Source organism: Rhododendron vialii, chromosome 10a, assembly GCF_030253575.1.
Source record: "Rhododendron vialii isolate Sample 1 chromosome 10a, ASM3025357v1".
NCBI lineage: Eukaryota > Viridiplantae > Streptophyta > Magnoliopsida > Ericales > Ericaceae > Rhododendron > Rhododendron vialii.
Genome location: NC_080566.1, coordinates 8,169,280 through 8,191,000, shown reverse-complemented (window position 1 = coordinate 8,191,000; position 21,721 = coordinate 8,169,280). Strand labels below are relative to the sequence as shown.

The following is a 21,721-nucleotide window of genomic DNA, read 5'->3' as shown; positions in this document are numbered from 1 at the left end:
TTCACATTTTCAAACTCAAAAATAATGTAAACGAAAAATAACATTTAAAATTTTTTTTGCACCGTATTAAAGATCTCATTGAGATCTCTTAAACAAAATCCATATTGCATATTTTTATATTTCAATAAGCCCATTATTTTGAAGCTTGAAATTACCTCCTTAAAAAATAAGTACTTATTTAGCTTTCTGGAACGGGACCTTAATTGTTGACAAGGTTGTGCGTTAAGACTTATCCAAAAAAAAAGGGGTTGTGCGTTAAGGTTGTACTAAATATTTCATAAATTTTATTGTGTCAATTGACATGGACAACTTAATTGTTAAGACCATTGGAGCAAGTCCAGTGGTTTGGCCAAAATGATGACTTGAGTTGATTGCCACCGAAGTCCCAATTTTTTGGTCATGAACAGTGACATTTAAAATAAAATAAAAAAGGCACAGTATACGTAATGATGCAATCCCAACTACAATGTCCATTATGTTCAGTAACGTCCATAGTATCTGATTGTCAACTAACTTTCATCAACTATCGTTATTTGTAGCCATTTCAAAGAAAATGTCTAGACAAAAGACTCTGGCCGAAAAAGGACACACCGTTGCGGCACCGATTTTCGCAATTTTGGCTACTTTTGGACAATGGCTCAGGCTTTGTTCCAGTTTTTTTGAAAAAATAATTTTAGAAAATGAAGGTAATTTCAAGCTCAAAAATCATGTGTTTATGCAAATAATTTTTCTATCAATATGGATCTTGTTTGATAGATTTCATTAAGATCTTTTAAATTGTAGAAAAAAAAATCAAAAAATTATTTTTCATTTTTATTACATTTGAAGTTCAAATTATCTTCTTTTTTTTTTAAAAGAATGTTTAAAAAGAAAGCAGAACGCACCTCAAGCCACTTGCTCTTTTAGGGTAAAAATTACAAAATTGCACGACGGAGTTCTTTTTTGAAAAATTCTAAAATCAGCCCAATGGGCTGACAATAGTAAATGAGTAAATGTGTATTAAAGAGTGTAAAAGATTCAAAAAATACGTATTTTTCTTGTTTTCTAATGTGCTTATCGATCGTCAACCCAATGATCTGACAATAGCAAAACCTTTTTTTTTTTGGCTATTCCTCTTGGTTTCTATTATTATACTATACCCCATTATTAAACAGACGGCCCCTTTCCCCATTATTCATTCCTCTTTATATTTTTACGTTATCATCACGTCACGTGTCTATTTTTCTTTACTGAACATGATGTTCCCGTGTCTGTCTTTGAACACAATTATGCTACAGGATGCTCAATAGGTGTTCTGAGCTTGATCTAATAGGTATGGGCTTGTCCTCTCCAATGGGTGATTTTTTGGTAGGCTTTTTGCAAATTTCGGATTTGGGTTTCAGATTCTTGAATTCTTGTTCCGTTAGTTTTTGTAACAATTTCAAAAATTATAAAAAAAAATATTTTAGCCGATCAAAAAAAAAAAAGAAGGCCGTGACTCTGGCAGCTGTCGTCCACCGATCTGCCCTACGGGCTTCGGCAGCATTCCCTCCTGTTTGTTTTCCTCTTTCTGTGCTTCTTTCCTTGTTCGTAGTTGATTCTTCCCCAGAATATATCAATTCTCATTTGTACGATTCTTCCCTATTCATGATGGGGCCAAGATTTGTGAATTGAAATATCAATTAGTTAGAGTCACCTATAATTTGTTATGAATTATATAGGGCAAAAAAAAGAGAGAAGAAAAATCTTCAAGAGTGGTCATGGGGCTGGGTTTACTGTGTGGGGTGGAGCTGGGTTTTCCCCATGTGGTGCTCAAGACTGGACTCATTCAATTTTTGGCTAATCTGTGTGAAACAATGAGCCGTTATGGCTTTGGACTCATTCAATTTTTCATTGGATATAATTTTCTTTTTCTTTTTTTGTTTTCTTTCTTTCCTGGCCTTTTATGGTGCCGCAATCTCTGCGGCCTGTTTTTGGTCTCTACCTTGATGTACTCTTTTTCGAGTTTTTAATAAAATTTTGTTACCTTTTTTTAAAAAAGAAGAATAAGAAGAAGAAGTATTCATAGGGCAATTAGACAATATTTTTTAGATCAAATGTGAAAAATTACCTTAAAATTATAGCTTTCCTAGCTTCCTTTCTCTTGATATTGCATAGCTCCTCCACCCATGCTTACCAAAACAACTTTAACTCAATGCTTTATTTTGAAGGTTTAAAATACTTTTTTTTGGTTGAAATAGTGCTCCCCGCATTCTAATCACTCCTTTTCATTTTTATCACTACATTTGAAAGCATCTGTTTTCTTGTAAAACAATCAGAAAAGCTACGTGCTGTGCACAGTAGCTGTGCATAGAGCACTTGTTCTTCCGTCTCGGGTCGCACAAAGATAATCGGAGCCGCTCATTTTGTTCAAAATATATCGTTTAAGGTCTTTGTAAAAAATTAGCTTCATTCGATATCGTTAGATGCGTTAACAAAATACCCAAAATCACTTTAGAATTTAGGCCTATATTCTGAAGTGATTTTGGGTGTTTTGTTAACGCCTCTAACGATATCGAACGAAGCTCATTTTTTACAGAGACCTTAAACGACATATTTTCAACAAAATGAGCGGTTCCGATCATCTTTGTGTGACCCGAGGAGGAAAAAAAAGGGCTCTATGCACAGCTGCTGTGCACGTAGCACAGCTCTAAAACAATATTTTCTTTTTATCAATATGCAAAATCGTAGTTTTTAAAACAGTATATGTAAAATAATAATAATAATAATAATAATAACTATTATTATTATTATTATTTGGTGAAACAGGCGATAATGGTGGTCCCATTTTAAAGGTTTCACGAATATTTTCGAACAATAATACAGTACTTAATGAAAGTTAAATCATACTATAACTGTTTTTATATTCTCTTGTGTATTTGGAAACCACAAATTAAAACAAGAATGGTTTGTTCAAAGAGCCTCACATATATAGATCGATAAAGACTCGAGCTTAATCAAGTATATTCTGTACTAAGGGCGCAAATGAAGTACGGTACAAGAGATTCCATTCATCATTTTCATGAGCATTCCATTAGTCATGAGTCAAAATTCAAAGGATGGTTTGGAGACGCTCTTTGAGCGTGTGCATGCATGCACTTGGTAAAACGAGGAATGCTATATATCATGGAATATTACAATTTTCTCCTTAATTTCTAGCAATGAAATCCGTATGTGACAAGAAACTTTTTGACTTCACTTTTTTTTAATGTTTTCCAAACAAAAAGTTATAACGCTATTTTGTTTTAAAGTAGATACATGCTCTGTTTGCAAAAAATTTTATTTCTAGTTTTTTTGTTTTAGTTTATGATATTTTTTGAAATAGGCACCACATATACATATGTTTGTGTTACTGTTTTTACTTATAAAATAAATAACCAATTCCATTAGTTTACAAAAATTCTAGAAACACAAAAATTGAGTTTTTATTTATTTTGAAAACACTTCTGGTAGCCAAAAAAACGAAAGATATTATAGTCACAAAACATGTTTTTTGTTTTTTATTTTTTTAATAAATAAACAAAAACTCATTTCTTGTTTTTCGCTGGCAACTTTATCGAACAGAGCCTAAACAAAACGGTGACAGATAGCAGAAATAAGTTCCACCTTTTTAATTTCCACTGTTGTGTACAATTATGTACTTTTGTTTCTTGACCCATGCATGTGTTCAATTCTATGGCTTCCTTGACCAAAAAAAATTCTATGGCTTCCTTTCTTGACCCATTTGTTTCTACGTACAGTACACGGATGACCATTTCTATATAGGGCTCAAAATCAGAGTGAAAAAATTGACCTTAATTTCATTTAAACTCTTTTTTAATTAGAATTATTGTTCCTTTAATTTACTAGCATCCAATCTGCTTTACGAATGTCATTTTCTTGGAAAAAAATGAGTAATTTTCTTGGGTTTACAAATTTTTCAGTCTGAGTCGATGTTTGAACCTGGCTGACTGAAATTTTGGTTGAAAAATCATGTACTAATTACCATAGACAGAAATTAGTGAAGCGATAAATTAACATGCAGCTAATTAATTAAGCACATTATCTGTGGGACTTTGGGGCTGCTGTACGTACAACAGCATTCAGCAGCGCTCCCCCCAAGTCCGATCTTTATCTGTGCAAGCAATGATAATTGAAACGCTTCCAAAAGGGAGGGGACAGTATATATAAAAAAAATTTATTTTAGAATCGGCTCACATGCACGACACATTACCGTTCTCTTCGCGCGCATACATTTGCATGTAGTCTTTGGTTGTCAAGTCCAACAACACACCCACACTCACCTAAAACAATCATTTTGAGCCATGAAGATTATCAAAATTAGGCTTCGGGACAAATGAAAGGTGATTTTCTCTTGGACGCTTCGCTCATGCATTGGAAAGAAAACTGTTTTCAAAATTTGATTTAGAACCAATCTTATACGATATTTATAGTATTAATTTGAAAGAACGTTGAGTGTCATTTGGATAGAGCGTTTTAAACCATTGTTATTATAGGAGTACTAATGCATGCCCGTGCTTAAAGGCACGGCTCGAACAATCAATATACGTAAATAAATTTTGGACTCACGATTTTATTTTTTCCACAAATTCAGATCGTCGCACAAATCATGGAGTGAAAACTTTCAATGAATCATCACAATTTCCGTAATGTAGTTTCTCAATACAGTATTGAAAATTCAAATGAGATTTGGAGGGTTTTGATATTGCCCGTGCCTGAAGGCGCGACGAAACATGTTTTGAAACAAAAATTGAATTGCCCTTTTTACCAATGAACACAATCTCCCATTAGACATGTTTTGTCGCGCCTTCGGGGTGTGTCTCAAATAAACTTCAAACAAGGTCCATTTATTTCAATTATGTACATAAAGGACTACTCTTGACTATCCAAAAAAAAAGGATTACTCTTCTCTACTAATAACCACGTTCTTCATTTAACCTGACTTCTCATAAAAAAACACAACTTGAATCGCAACCAAATAAGTAGCAATGCAATAGCTGGAGTAGAGCGAATCTAATATTCAAAGCTGACAAATATCCAGACATGTAAATATAGAAAACAACAAATATCTGATCCAACATTTGGGCAATACGTCTTTGAGAAAGCATGTTGAGAAACCACTTTACTGAGGCTAGTGATTCATCGCAAATTTTTCTATTTCCTCTTTCGTTATAAAGTTTTACTATTTCAACAATTTTGTTCCTAGGATCATGATAGACACCGTGAACATGGTAATAGCACCGTAAAAGCTAATACACATAAGTTGTTCTTTGAACTACTCAGTTGTCTTTTGGCAAGAATTTATGATTTGTATACTAATCAGTGATCGCCTAAGCTGGTTTACTTAATGACAAATAAAAAAGAGGCTTAGTTCCACAAACATCGTTTGTGCTCCTTTGTTCCAAACAAATGCACTGGATTAAGAAGTATCATGCTATTTTAGGCCAAGTTGTCCCGTATCTTATTATCAACTTCCAAAGCAAACCTAAGATTCATCATCCCCTTATTCTTAACTTCCAAATCAAACCTAGGATTCATTCGTCTTTGGTTTATATGACTGATACCTGGGAGTGGAGACTGGGTGAGGTTGGAGGCTCCCAATGTTACTGGGTCCCAACATCATTGGGTGTAGTTGGCTCGTTAGAGCTTCCGGCCCGTAGAAGCTTAATCCCCAAATATACCATTTGCAAAAGAGAACACCCACACATTGAGCTTCAAGAGAAAATGGCAGGAATAGAAGAACATAGAATGAGGAAAACCAAAGCTTTTCATGCATGGCAATCAAAGGTTGGAGGCTCCAATATAACTGGGTTCCCAACACCCTTGCATGTTCTTGGCCTGGTAGAGCTTCTATGGGTTGGATAGAGATAGAAGCTTAATTTCCAAATACACCATATGCCCAACAAAAACCCAAACAATGAGCTTCATAGAATGAGCGGAAGAAATGCTAGATTGATAAGCAATTGATAGAGAACGGAAGCTTCATAAATTGCTATAAGCGATCCAGCCAAATGATTAGGATTGATTTCAAACCCAATTAGTTGAATCCTATAGTTAAACAATCAGAACACAAAATGAACAAAAAATAATTGTGTTTGAACAAAATCATCCATGGAAAGCTAATAACGAATTTGAACCTCCAAAGCTAATAATAATTGTGTTTAAGGCACGAATCTAAGAATGCGGCATTAGAATTGGCTTTTAGTGTCGTTACTCATCAGCAAGGTCGTGCCTATGGACACACACCTACATAATTTGACCCCAACACAAATCGATTTTTAATTAGTGGGTACCACTTCGACTAATCTAAAATTCAACAGCTCCATCGAGAGTCAGTCACACTCACACTTGAAATGAAATTAACTACAAACAATGTCATCTTGGCCTAAATGTAATGTGATTGCATATTCAACAAATCGCATACAATAGCAATTACAAAACCAGACACAACACCACTGAGAGACCCATCTCCGTCCTCTAACCTATGAAAACAAAGTCAACCGTAATAAATTTCAAACCCCAATTATCATGACTTACATCCGAATCCTCCTTTAGATTCTCACCCATTCTAACCCACTTCAACCCCTTCGTAACTCTTTCCACTTCTTACCATAAGCAAATCCTATATTCTCATCTCCCTCGAGTAATAGCAGGAAGACCTCACGTCTTGCAATATTTCTGCATGAAAACTGAAACTCATTGCATGTGTGCACCCACCCACCTCCATAGCTCTCTCATGCAGTTTCTCCCATCTGCAACATCAACCCCTGCTTCATAACTTGATAAAAAGAAATTGACAAAACTAAGAATATCATCAAAATAAATATTTTATTTGTCATACCGCATATTAATTCGACGCAACATAAAAAAAGCAACAAAGACACAATCTTCAATTAGAATTGAAATTTCCATAAGAAACTGGAATAGAGATCATGTTGGTAATGAATCTAATGAGACAAAAATTATGTTTACCATAGTATTAGTTTCAAGTAATGAGTTTCACTTCATGCACAACTCGTCACTTCATATATTTGTCTCACATACAATTGATTAAGCTAAGCCAAGCCAAGCGAATTTGAGCCAGTATGTACATAGATGCCTATGAAAATGTGTTTTGGCACTTTTGGCGTACTATGGTGTGGCAATGGAAAACATAGCTAGCAAAGCATTTTGGCCATTATATTCCAACTAAATGTATAAAATACGAAGGCCAAGCAAATTCAAAACAAAAAGGTTCTAAACGGTATCATACCACCAAAAGCTAATCCTTATTAGACCACCAAAACCGCAACCGTATGATTTCTCTGACACCAATAAACCATTTGTAAAATAAATTCATGTGTGATATTAAAACTTCGAAGTCATGACTGAATGTAATATAATAAGGAACATCTCTACCTAATTAACTTACCGTAATACAATGGAGTCTTTGGTCAAACTACAAAATGCTGAAAGCCATGTAAGAAAATATAGAATCGCAAGACCAAAACAATTCAGTCTTAATGTACACTCCAATTACTTTGTATTTAAAAGAGTTCCAAAACCCTCAGCAAGATGTGGGCACAAAACAAAATTAAATTTCAAATTAATACCAACTATGACTTCAAATTGAGTCGTCTCAATACCTACATTAGGAAGCGTTTCTTTGGCAAATCCTCCAAAGCTAGATTGCCAAATCTGTTTATTTCACCAAAGTCATGATCAACAAAATAATCCTCCTAATGCAGTACCTAATTAATTCATGGCCTTACATATAGCTAGGGCTGCAAACGAGCCGAGCCGAGCCGAGTTTTAGAGTGTTCGAGCCCGGCTCGCCAAAAATTTAGTTGGCTCGAGCTCGGCTCGAGCTCGTGACGAGCTGCAGAACTCGAGCTCGAGATGTATTTACGGAGCTCAAGCTCGGCTCGTTTATGAAACAAATATATATATAAATATATATATAAATAAATATAAATATGTAAAAAAAATATATAAAAATATATAATATAATCGAGCTCGCGAGCCAATTCGAGCCGAGTTTCGACTAGCTCGAGCTCGGCTCGTTTATGAAACGAGCCCAGGACTCGAGCTCGAGCTCGTTCGTTTTTGTCTCGAACCGAGCCGAGTCGAGCCGTTATCAAGCCGAGCTCCGAGCGGCTCGCGAGCGGCTCGGATCGTTTGCAGCCCTACATATAGCATCCATTATACAGGGCCTTGCTATGAAAAACATAATGTTTAATTAGTTGGCGACAAAGAGAAACTATATCAATAAAATGCAGTGCACTATAATAGTGATTACATAACATAAACCTAAACATATATCACATACCTTGTTCAAAGATAAGTTTTCGGTATATACATCTGGATTGGGTTTCACTGCTAATGGTTGTTGAAGACAAATGCTAATGAAAAATTTGGAGTTACAGTTGGAGATCTCTTGGAGTTGCAATGGACAGTTCCTAAACGTGGTTTGAAGGGGATAAAACCCTACGGAGGATTTGTGGATGCTTTTCCGAAGGCCAACTCTTCATTTTTCAAGAGAGAGAGAGAGAGAGAAGCGAGAGAGAGAGAGAGAGAGAGAGAGAGAGATCGAAGAAGGAACTCGTATATTTGGGAAGATATTTTTGGGAAATGTAAATCATGCTATTAAATTGGAAATCACGGAATTTAGATTAAGAGTCATATTAAGATTAGGGAATGAAACTGATTAGTGATAGTGATTGAAGGAATTGGGATCTGGTGGGGTTTCAAAATAAAGTCCTATACGATTAGGGAAATAAGGAAACAAAATTAGTTTGAAATTAAGATTTTTTATTTTAAGGGTTTAAATGATATAATTATTCATGTTGAAATCAATCTGTTTCCTTTACGATAATTGTTTCCTTAGCTGATGACCGAAATCAATCAACCAATCAATTGTGACCTATAATTGTTTCATTCCCATGCTTTCATTTGATGACCAAATAATTGTTTCCATAATACCGAGTATTAATAAGAACGGAGGTTTCGAAATTAGATTTCCAAATTAGGCACAGGAATGTGTGTTTGGGAATGCCCAAAAAATGTTAAATATTTACGGGCATGCCATTTTGTAGAATGGAGGGCGTAGATTTATGTGGAAGGAGGGGATAAATCTGGAGCGTTGGTTGTCTTTTGGATTCAAACACAGCTCTGTTTTATTATATAGATTAATCTATGGGTATTAGATGATCATTAACCTTAGAATATGTGTCCTTTTTTCGAGGGGAGTGATTTTGCCACTTCCCATTATGTCTTGATTAGATGATTTATTTTGTGAGAGAATGGGAGTGACATTAACAAAAAGAGGAGTGGCAAAATCAATTTCCTTTTTTGATGATGAACCTTATATCATATGTACCTTATATTAGGGGTTGATTTCTTCTAATTTTGTCACATTCGAATTCAAACTCCGGCTCTGTCCCTTAACTACATTACATCAATTTTGAATCTAATCCATACTGTACCCTACCTTATCTATTATTTTGCCCAGAATGATTATTTTTCCCCCACTCGATGCACCCTTTGTCGAGTTTTTAATACTCCCTAGCTATCAAAAAATTATAATTATGAATCCATAACATTTGGTGATAAAACCGTTGAATTACTAATTAATTTTGACCTCCCATACCAACATGAACATTAATTTTAGTAGAGTATATAATTGATGTCAATTATTGAGAGTATGAGAAAGAGTCACATGGTCTTATTTCCTACCAATTAAAAAACTATTAATCTTATTTAGGGACAGCTACCAGCTATTAATCTTCACAAAGTGATGTCATGCTTACCATGCAATACATTTTTTGGTAAGTAAGACATCACTTTGTGCAACACATTTTTTGGTAAGTAAGACATCACTTTGTGGTGGTATCCATACCATTTCAACCAATAAGAAGGAGGATAATGTTCACCCTCTTAAGTAAAGATGGACAAAACTCAACTCTATATTATAGGCCAGGATGAAACCAGATGGGTCTTGTAACGACCTGCTCCATCTTTGTACAATATTGTCCGCTTTGAACGCCCAAAGCCCATAGACTTCCCAGTAGGTCACTTGTCCCTGGACTACTCCAAGATGAACACGCTTAACTGTGAAGTTCTTATGCGCTTTGGCCCGCCCTCACGGCTTTAAAAGGCCTTGTACAAGTAGAAGGGATCTTTTTTTATAAACCCTGACTTGCCCCCTCCCGTCCGGACAGAGCCTGCCCTCCTGCAGTACCGCTGGCCACCGGAAAGCGGGGTGTCACAATCTAGTGGCGGTGGCCGCCACAATAAGAATTTTCGGAATTGTAATTATTAAATGTATAAAAAAATTATCATCAACATATTTAGTCTCGCCACCATTAGATTTTTTTTCTTTATTTTTTGTTATATACTAGTCCTAAAAAAACTAAGGGGAAATGACAAATACAATATAAAGGATGAGGTATAATTAAGGGGAAAAAAAACTCCATACTTTAACCCTAAAACAACTTAACCTAAAAAATTAAAGTTACTCTTTTTTCGTACTCATTGTGCAAATGAAAAATATCATTTACTATATATAGTTTTTGTTATGTTATTTTAATCTTTTTGAAGAGTCGATGACTATTAATATTGTAATTCATCTTTTTATTTTTTTAATATACATTTTGACACTGCTACGGTAAAATCCTAGTTTCATCCATCGATATTTAATTCCTCTAGAATAGAAGTAAAAGTATTGTGTAGTCATCGATCCGAATAATTGTGTATCGCAGCACGTACCGGTACTGGACGCATTCAACTCGGCATGAACTATGGGGTTTTAATCATCATTCCGATGTCTTCCCATGCAAAATCAGAATTGGTGTCAGAGGTGTTTTCGGTGATGAAAAATTTGTAAATTTTTATTTGTGGTTGAAAAAAGTGTAAGTGCTTTTGATGGTGAATAAGTTGTTGATGGATTTATGAGTAGAGTTACTGTAGCAAAAACAATTTTTGTTGACAATTTTTTTGTTAGTGGAAATAAGATGGTAAAATGCTGAAACTATTTTGTTAGTAGAAACGAAATGGTAAAAATACGTTAAATTTTTAATATTTTTTGTTAGTTAAAACGGGGCCCGAAGAAAATAGTTTTTCTGATAGTACGTACGCCCCACTGCTCCTATTACAAATGCAACATTTATAAAAATTAAAAAAAACATTTAGATGTATTTTAATAAAATTCTTTCAACTATGACCAATAAAAAGACTGAAAATTTTCGATTGACCGAAAAAAATAAAAGACCGACAACCCATTAAAAAGGGATTTTCACAGCTTGCACAATTTGGTTCCATCATTTTATTTTGTTAGGTAGGCACCGTTCCGTTTTCTTTCTAAACCTTCTTTTTCAAAAATAATGTAATTTTAAACTCAAATATAATGAAAATAAAAAATAATATTTCAATTTTTTTTGCACCGTTTAAAAGATCTCAATGAAATCTATCAAACAAGATATATATTTATAGGAAAACTATTTGGATAAACACAAAATTTTTGAGTTTGAAATTATCTTCATTTTTTAAAAGTTTTTTTTTTAGGAAATCGGAAAGAGGCTAGTTAAACTTTCCAGTCTACTTTTCCCCTTCTACACGGAGTAGAAAAAATGTACTCCTACCTATTTAGTATTTACAAAAAATATTGACAATAGCTTACTCCCTCTGTCCCAAAATTGGATGTCAATTTTTGGTATTCGTGCCAATTTTAATTCATTATATCTTTCAATGTGGATTTCAAAAATTATGCAATATAGATCTTGTTTGATAATTCTCGATTAGTTCTACAAAATTTTCATACTCATAAAATACATTATAGATTAAAATATATAAGCGATGAAAAAATAACACGAGTTTCAAATATTTGTCAAACTTTTTTTTTGGGAGGGTGGGAGTATTAGTTAAAAGGTTGAACACCCATTACAAATGTCAACTCTTTCTCCCTCATCCCTACATTATTTAAATCCCAACCCATGAACTTCCAAACCTTCAAAAAACAAAAAACAAAATGTTATTCCTACTCCTCGCTTCTCTCTTCTTCAATACTTGCCTCCATTCAACCTCCGCCTACGAAGACCCCCGCTTCACTCTTTGCACCACCACCACCCCCACTTACACCCCCAATTCCACCTTCTCCGCCACTCTCACAACCGCCCTCACCACTGTTCAAACCACCACTGCCGCCACCGGCTTCGCCACCACCACCGCCACCAACCCCACCACAAACACCTCCGTCACCGCCCTCGCCCTCTGCCGCTCCAGCATCTCCCCACCCGACTGCCAAACCTGCGTCGCCGCAGCTGCCTTGGGTATGTTGAATGATATACCTGATTTGTTTTTTTAGAGATTTAATTGCATTAATTAATAAGTTAAAAAAAAAAAAATTATTACATGAGTTGGCAAACAAGAAATTATTCGGTGGGTTTATATGAGTTAAAAAAAGAAAACTAATTTTCGCGCTCCACTTTTTACCGAAAGCGCTCTAATTTTAACGTGAAGTTAACTTCACGTTAAAATTGAAGTGCCGTTAATAAAAAGTGGAGCACTATCAGTAAAAAGTGGCAATAATTCTAACACCACACTCAACTACACACTCACATTCACAATAAAAGTGGGCCCCACACACATTAAATGTGTAGTGTATGCGGATTCCACCACTATTGTAAGTGTGAATATGTAATTGGGTGTACAGTTGGGTGTGATGATAGAATGATTAAAAAAGTGGAGGGACGCAAATATCAATTTCCTTAAAAAAAGAAAGAAAGTAGAGTACTTTATTATATCTCTCCATGCTCTGTACTATTGAAAAATTATTCAATGCTCCTCGCCGCCACATGACTTTCAACCATAAATATATGGCGGTGAGACTCAGGACTATGTGTATGGAGTATAGAGTACAAATACCAGCACAAATACAAATGTGTGGTGAAAATGAGCCTAATTACTCGGGTTCTAATAGTTTTGGTCGTTCTCCCCCACCGTGCGTGAATTTGAGAGAGATGGAGAGAGTTGCTTTTGCTCCGTCCCAAAATATATGTCCAGTCTTCATAACAACTAGCAAAGACTTAAAACTAATTTATTTTTATAAATTTAAGAAACCAGTTGATGAAGTATAAAGTACAAATACCAGCTCAAACACAAATTTGTGGTGAAAAGGAGCCTAATTACTCGGGTTCTAATAGTTAGTCGTTCTCCCCCGCTTTACGAGAATTTGAGAGAGATCGAGAGAGTTGTTTTTGCTCCGTCCCAAAATATATGTCCAGTCTTTGTAACAACTAACAAAGACTTAAAACTAATTTATTTTTTTCAACAACTTTTTTTATGAATTTTAAGAAACCAGTTGATATCTAATAAATGGTTGAATTTTTTTAAAAAAAAATCTTAAAAAATTAGATTATTTTCAAGTTCTCATTTTACTGAGACAACATTTCGAGACAAATGTATAGTATCAATTTATATACTAATTGTCGGTGTGAATTTATGTTTCCCATCTCATTCAGGTATTCGCCGTGAATGTCCAAATAACACAGCGGCGCAAGTTTGGTACACTTTCTGCATGCTCCGGTACTCCCCCATCAACTTTGTAAACCAATCAGACACCTCCATCGCATTCCTTCTATATGACACGCGCGACGCGCCGGATGAATCCTCGTACGATCTCAAGGTCAATTTGTTAATCAGGAACCTATCGTATGCCGCCGGTGCATCGGATAATAGATCTGCCGTGGGGAGGACTGCATTGATCGGGAGTCTAAACATCTATGGGTACGTGGATTGCACCCGAGATATCAACGGCGGAGATTGCACCACGTGTTTGTTAACGGCTACTTATTCGATTCCGTCATGTTGTCTTGGGAAGTGGGCCGGGTGGATTGCCACTCCCACGTGTAACATTCAGTTCAATATGGACCCCGTCCACGAGAACTGGATTAATAATCCACAAGAAATTGACATAGATATTTCGTCGCCGGTGCCGGAGGTGGGGCCGGCGGCAGACGAGGGTGGTTTGGGTGGCGGCGGAGGAGGCAGGAAGGAGAGGAGTGTGGTGTTGGGGGTGGGGGTGTCATTTGCGGGAATAGTGGTAGTGGGGGTGGGGGTAATATGGTGGAGGCGGAGGGTTGAGAGAGGGAAGAATGCGGAGGAAACAAGGGATAATTTTATGGGGGATAACTCTATGATGATGAGAGAGGATATGGGGGTGAGATCTTTGTTGTATGATTTGGAAGTGTTGGTGGCTGCAACGGATAATTTTTCTCCGGCGAATCGGATTGGTGGTGGAGGATTTGGCTCTGTGTACCGGGTAATCCACAAATGCTACCTTCATTTTCTGATTTCTTTTCTCTAATGTAGAACAATAATGCCATGGCCCATGAGTATACTTAAAAATGGGAGTAATTATTCTCAGCCCCTCGAACACCACGTGGCGGTACAACAAGTTCTTCTCAATCATATATTCGTGTGGGCTTCTCAAATTTTATGGTGAGAATCACACAAATGTATGGTGGATGATGAGTTTGGAATACCTCGAGAGCATTGTATAATTTTTCATAAAATGGGTACACTGTCCACATCTAAGGCAGGATAGAAATGGACAGGAGCAAAACAGTTGGATGAGTGGACATCGATTGTTATCCACTCGAAATTCAATTTTTGTGTTAAAAAGGCAATAACAGGTGCACAAAGGAAAATGTTACAATACATGAGAAAGTTCATGAAAAGCAAATGGATGGTTGAGATGCATGAAATACTATTGGATGGTTATGATTCACATCATTAACTATCCATTTGCTTTTCGAATTGGAGGTGCTGTGCCGTGGTGCGCACCTCTAAGCCGTCGGATAGTGCATTTGATAGTTGGGATCTCATCTCGGCAATGAATTGACAACTCTCAATCATTAGTTGCCAAGATGAGATCCGAACCGTCGGATGCACGATCCGACGGCTCGGAAGTGCACAACATGGTGTTGTGTATCTTATTGCACAACATCAACCCGAAGTCCTTACTTTTCATGGACAATTTCATGAAACTTGTTCATGTACCGTATCAACCCTGGTGCACAAATTATGGGAACAAATATTTTAGGAACAGTTCGGTGTACACGTGAATGTAGAATTCATGAACAATCTAGATATACTTTCTCACTTCATAATCCACATAGAAATGAGAAATTCACAAAAAAAACGAGAGAGTGGATACTGTTTTTTACACTCTCCTCCTTTCATCAACGCGTACACTTCTTAAACATGTGAATTTACCTAATTCAATGGACTTTCGTGTGAACCTTTTACCATATAGAGTTATTGACGTAGAACACGTGGAGGCCCAATTTTATGATTAATTAGATCGGTCGAAGTTTTAGAAGCCCAAACGTTGTTTAATTGCAAATTATCCGATTTGGCAACTTTCGGACGAGCTCATATCGGATCCAAACTTGGTGGGCTGACTTATTTTCGCGCTGCGGTCATACTCACCATCCTAGTTCGTGATTGGTGGTGTTTTTCGGCCTAATTCCTTCGTTTAGGCCTCCAATCGGACGTTTTTACCGTTTTAGGAAATATTTATTCCGTTAATAACTTTTAGCGTATAATTTTTCGGTCTTGCTATTGTCAGCCCAGTGGGCTGACGATAAACACACTAAAAGACAAGAAAAACACGTATTTCTGTACATTTTTTACATCTTTTAATACACATTCACACACCTACTATCGTCAGCCCATTGGGCTGATTTTAGAATTTTCCTAATTCCGTAGAAGTTGATTCTTTTTGGGAAAGTCATGTTTTTCTTTCCTTTTTTCAATTTTATTATTTTCAAAATTTTCGTTTTTGAGTTAGGATTTTGCTAGGGTTACGCATTTTTCTTATAAAAGGGGTTGTAACCTAATGTTTATGCAGCTTTTTATTAATAATATTCAGACTTTGTCTCTTTTTCTTGTGGATTCAAGAACTGCTCGTGGCTACAAGTACCTATCATTCGTTTGATTAGTACGCAACTAATCTCTTTGATAATTCCGCTGCGTCAATTATGTTGTAAATTCAATTGAAAGAGGACAATGTGGACCTAAAAAAAAGAGGGTGTGAAAATCGTTGGTCAAAATTTAGTCAGAAATACACATGTGATGCTTTTTTTAATATAAAAAATATATAATAACACAATTTATTATGTGTGGAAGCTGATAATTGATTGTTTTCAGGGGAAAACGCCTGGGGGGGAAGAAATAGCAGTGAAAAAGCTGAAAGCTGGTTCAACGCAAGGAATTGAAGAGTTTTCAAATGAAGTCCGATTACTGCTGAAAATGCAACATAGAAACCTAGTCCGATTGCTCGGGTGCTGCATTCAGGGGGAGGAGATGATGTTGGTCTACGAGTATTTGCCTAACAAGAGCCTTGACTACTTCCTCTTTGGTAATTTATTATTGAGTTCTTAACTTATCCCAGAAATTTATATTATTGACTTCTTAATTATAAAAGGTCAATCTATTTCTAGTGAGGCCCGCCATAATCTATGACACGACGAGCGTGTTTTGTTCTCTACGTAGGACATATTCCAGTGTTTCATTTATTTAGGTATCAGTGTTCGATCAACTTTTTTTTTTGTAAGAATAGATAGATTCGACAAGGCGAACAAAATGAATGATTTGCATCATGTTTTTGGACTTGAAATGGGGGCTCCATATAGAGAGCACAACAAGGTCAAATCTTGGGCCCCCAATTCCTCAATTTCTTAGTATGCAAACCAAATGCCAAATGTTTGTTCAGCCCATTGGACACTCAACATTGAACTAAACTCGATCACTAGACTAAACTTATGATCGGAGAGAAGTCTTTGGGCAAGGGAATATCATCTAGAAAGATACTTATAATGCTAGCTAGCTAACATAGTTTGAAACCCGAGCAAAATAGGATCATCCATGTGTTTATAAATGGAATTTACTTATAATTTTATGGAACAAAAGGATGGCACTCTGTACACACATTTTGGAATCTCAACAGGTTACCAATCTTTTGTACTGATTTCATGACTTTTGTGCTTGCAGACAAGAGTAGGAGCGCATTACTCGACTGGACAAAGCGATTTAACATTATAAATGGTGTGGCACGAGGACTTTTATACCTACATGAAGATTCTCAACTTAGAATCATCCACAGAGATATCAAAGCGAGCAACATCCTACTCGATGAACAGATGAACCCGAAAATATCGGATTTTGGCTTAGCAAGACTCTTTAGTGATGAACAAAGTCGTGACAGGACTCGTCGAATTATGGGGACGTTGTAAGTATCATAACGTCGTAAAGCTTGATATTTATGCATTGGAAGATCTAAAAAGAAAAGATCCTATTTCTTGACCATGATGTTAAAAGCTATATTTCTCTTATTTGTAGTGGTTACATGGCTCCAGAATATGCTATTCGAGGAGTGGTTTCAACCAAGAGTGATGTTTTCAGTTTTGGTGTGTTTATGTTGGAAACAATAAGCGGAAGAAAGAATTTTGACATAAAGCTTGACGATGAAAGAAAAGAGCTCCTGAACTTCGTACGTATTGAAACCAAATTGCTTCATTCCTAATATATTTAGCTGATTGAATATGACCTTCGAGCATAATTTGATTCATATTGCGTGAGAAACAATTCTTACAATTAGATTCGGTTAACACGATGAGAATTGATTAAATGGATCCTGCTTCATGCATGGATCGCTAAAACTTCTTACGGCAGTCATATATAGTGTTCATACGGCAGTCGTATATAGTGATTAAAAAGGCTAGCAATTGCTTTTAGATCATGTACTCATACGGCAGTCGTATATAGTGTTACTGGTTTCATTTCTCAGACATTAAATTGGAAATTATTCCTCGCGCTCCTCTCTCCCTTTCTCTGGCAATAAATTGTTACTGATACTTTGTATTTTGCAGACAATGAGGCTAGAACAAGAAGGCAGGCTCATGGAGTTGGTCGATGTGACAATGGGTTCTTTCCCTCGAAACGACGTACTAAGATGCATCCGGATTGGGTTATTGTGCTGTCAAGAGAGTGTACAAGATCGGCCAACGATGTCTTCGGCATTGCTAATGCTCACAGACAATTTAGTAACACTACCTGCTGCCGGAAGACTTGGCTACCAGGATGCCAGGGATGACCCAATAATCCCAAACGATGGTATAAATCCAGCGAGTTGTACCCGTAATTCAATTACCATGTCATTAGCCAATGGTAGGTGATTTCGCAGCCTATTAACTGGTCAGGGATCCTGAGTACTTATTTGCATACATAGGGTCCTCTTTATGGGCCGGGCGGTCCAGTTGGAGGCAAATGTCGGCCCATTCTAAGCCCATAGGCCACATTCGTAGTTGAATTGCTTACTTTTTAGATCTCGTCGAGAACGTCAATCCTATTGAAAAGTGTATTAGTCAAATTAATATCAATATCTGATCATTTCTTCCAAAAGTGTCCCAACCATCACTCTAGCTTCAAAGTTCTACCCTATAGAAATTTCTTGTGCACTAGCTCAGTCTCAGAGGCCCTTGTACATGGAAACATTCTAAAGACTGGGCTTCGTTCATTTGCTTAAATAATACTAAGTAGATGGATCCAATTTCTTAGCATCGGATATCTTGTCCCTTGTGGGGCTCATAATGGGTTCACTTTGATGTTCATAATCGTTTTAGAAGGTTGACAACGTAAATTATATTACGCGTTTCTTTCTTAGGGCGCTCATCATGGTTTCACTCTTTTTTGAAACATAAATTTGTTCTGATCAAGTATTTGTAAGTATTCGATCTAACATGATTTTTTTATCAGTGATATTCTCGACGAGTTTTGAAAAATAATTTTGTACGTTCATCAAAGTGAGAAGATGCTGAGCCCAAAATTAATGCACAAACCAAACAAAGTGCAATCCACTGTCTACAGTAGAATACTCCTGAGAATTGAGAAATCAGATACTACATAAATAATTTGATTGAAGGATTTTGTTTATTCTCAACTTTAGTTGTTTCTGTTCTTTAGAAAAAAAAATTAAAGAAAAAAGAAAAACACTGTGAACCAAACGGGCAATATGGACAAGAACCAGACAAATGCCACTGCAAACACAGGTGTCATCGTGTTTATTGTCGAGTCATTTTGGAGACCAACGTTCGCTATCTCCAATGGAATAACCAAATTCTGATAACCAAAATTTGTCACCTTCCATGGAATAATCAAATTCTGATAACCAAAACTTGCCACCTCATCTTTTGGCTATTCATTTAAGGAGTTGCTAAGTTTAACTGTGAAGTCCCACAATCATCCATAAATGAAAAACACATTTTTAGTAGAAAGAAAGAGAGAGTTGAGAATAATCTAAGTACGTGGGTTGCGAATAAAAAAAAAAAATCTAAGTATGTGTGTTTGTTGATACTGATGGGAAGAGAGAGAGAAAGAAAAAAGAGTATATGACCTCCTCTAATTTTGGTTATTCAAAGAGAAAAAATTACTAATTTTGGTTATCAAAAAATTACTCACTCCGTCTCAATTTTATTGTCCCTCGTTTTATTCTAACCGGCTAAAAAACTAGCTATACCTTTAAATCCGTAATAAATTTCATATTGAATATGGATCTTATTTGATAGATCTCGATTAGTTCTATAATACAATATTTTCGAAATCATATAAAATATTATAAATTACTAGATATAATCAATTATTATGACCAGGAAGATACCTGACAAATAGAGAATGAGCACCTTAATACCTATCTATAAGAATAAAGGGGATATTCAAAACTGCAACAACTATAGAGGTATTAAATTGATGAGTTATACGATGAAGTTGTAGGAAAGAGTTATTGAGTATCGCTTGAGGATGTTGACTACAGTGTCAGAGAAACAGTTTAGGTTCATACTTGGAAGATTAATCGTGGAAGCTATCTACCTATTAAGGAGATTGGTAGAAAAACATAGAGCAAAAAAGAATGATCTACATATGGTTTTCATAAACTTAGAAAAGGCTTATGATAGGGTGTCTAAAGACATCATATGGTGGATTTTGGAGAGAAAGGGAGTGACCAAAAGGTATATTGAGGTAATGAGAAACACGTATGAATGTGCCGTCATTACCATTAGATCACCAATAGGGGCAATGAGTAAATTTTCAATCACTGTAGGATTGCATCAAGGGTCAGTCTTGAGCCCGTACCTCTTTACTTTAATTATATATGAATTGACTAGACAATTTCATGAGGATATCCCATGGTGTATGAATAATTGAAACGCTTCCAAGAGGAATATAAAAAAAATTATTTTAGAATCTGCTCACATGCACGACATAGTACTGCACTCTTCAAGCGCGTACATCATAACATCAATATTTGGTTTTCAAGTTCACCAACACACCCACACCCACACCCACCTAAAACAATCATTTTGGGCCATGAAGATTATCAAAATCAGGCTTCGGAACAAATGAAAGGTGATTTTCTCTCGGACGCTTCGGTCATATGCATTGAAAATTAAGGAAATGGTTTTTCAATTTGATTTAAAACCAATCTTTACTCATATGCGTCCTAATTAATGTTGGTCTCCCATAGGACTCATACCAACATGATGACCATAAATTCTAGAGAATAAGTATATAATTAATTACGGGCGTACTAATTAATTTCACCTCCCATACCAACATGAACATATATAAATTCTAGTAGTGAATAAAGTACATAATTGATGTCAATTATTGAGAATATGAGAAAGAGTCACATGGTCTTATTTCCACCAATTAAAATACTATTAATCTTATTTAGGGACAGCTAGCTACTAGCTACTCATCACCTATTTGACTGCGCAACCTAAACTTTAAGGAAAAGTAGCGCGGTCACACCAATTACTGCTCAGGGTACTCACCTGGTAGCAAATTGAACCTCAGACCTTAAAGAATACTCTTAAAGCCTGGGCATTGGTCCGAACCACCGAAGTAACCCCTGGGTGTGTGTACTAATCTTATTTTCACTCTAGTTTAATAGTTGAAGCAAAAAAATATGATCGTTTCGTTTTTTCAAATCCTTTTAAATATTGTCCCACAGCCTCTGGGCCCGAATACTATTTTGATTTTCTGTTACACAGTAGCGGCTCCACCCTTAGCTAAGATAGCCTCCCGAACACCCCAAAAATATTTTATTTTTTTGTCAGAATTAATAAATGTAATATTTTTAGTTTTGCTTTAATTTAGTCTTTCTTGAATACTCTATCCAAAAATTTTGAATACCTTAACCAAAAATCAGCCCACAATAATTGTGATTACTGCAGGCGGTGAAGATTTATAAACGCCCATCTCAAAAGCCGCCACTGCTGTTACTAATCATTCATCCTAACATTTTGATTTGACATTGATTATTTTATATTTACTAAAACTTAGGCCCCGTTCCAAAACACCTTCTTAAAAAATAAGTACTTATTTCACATTTTCAAACTCAAAAATAATGTAAATGAAAAATTATTTTTCAATTTTTTTGCACCATATTAAATATCTCAATGAAATCTATCAAATAAGATTCATAGTGATAGAAAAATTATTTGCATAAGCATATAATTTTTGAACTTAAAATTGTCTTCTTAAAAAATAAGTACTTATTTATCGTTCCAAAACGGGGCCTTAGTGTTATTTTCTCTCTCCAATACGTTCTTAGTTTAACGAGATCAGGAGCTGAATTATGTGTACTGCTACAGCCTGTTTCAAT

The 21,721-nt window shown here is 35.8% G+C and overlaps 1 protein-coding gene across 1 annotated transcript; it reads left to right on the top strand.

Moving 5' to 3' along the window:
* The first annotated feature begins 11,968 nt into the window (after positions 1-11,968).
* Positions 11,969-18,455, top strand: LOC131303629 (cysteine-rich receptor-like protein kinase 25). The gene is made up of 6 exons (XM_058330585.1): positions 11,969-12,323; positions 13,515-14,314; positions 16,207-16,417; positions 17,050-17,287; positions 17,398-17,548; positions 17,928-18,455. The coding sequence occupies exons 1-6, from the start codon at positions 12,023-12,025 to the stop codon at positions 18,231-18,233; spliced, it is 2,007 nt and encodes a 668-aa protein (XP_058186568.1). The 5' UTR covers positions 11,969-12,022; the 3' UTR covers positions 18,234-18,455.
* Positions 18,456-21,721: the final 3,266 nt, after the last annotated feature.

What these genes read in the sequence shown, in the direction of transcription:
- LOC131303629 (XM_058330585.1), top strand. Translation starts at nt 12,023, where the DNA reads ATGTTATTCCTACTCCTCGCTTCTCTCTTCTTCAATACTTGCCTCCAT. An exon ending in GATTTGGCTCTGTGTACCGG is followed by an intron (nt 14,315 to 16,206) that starts GTAATCCACAAA and finishes GATTGTTTTCAG; the next exon opens with GGGAAAACGCCTGGGGGGGA. An exon ending in CGTCGAATTATGGGGACGTT is followed by an intron (nt 17,288 to 17,397) that starts GTAAGTATCATA and finishes TCTTATTTGTAG; the next exon opens with TGGTTACATGGCTCCAGAAT.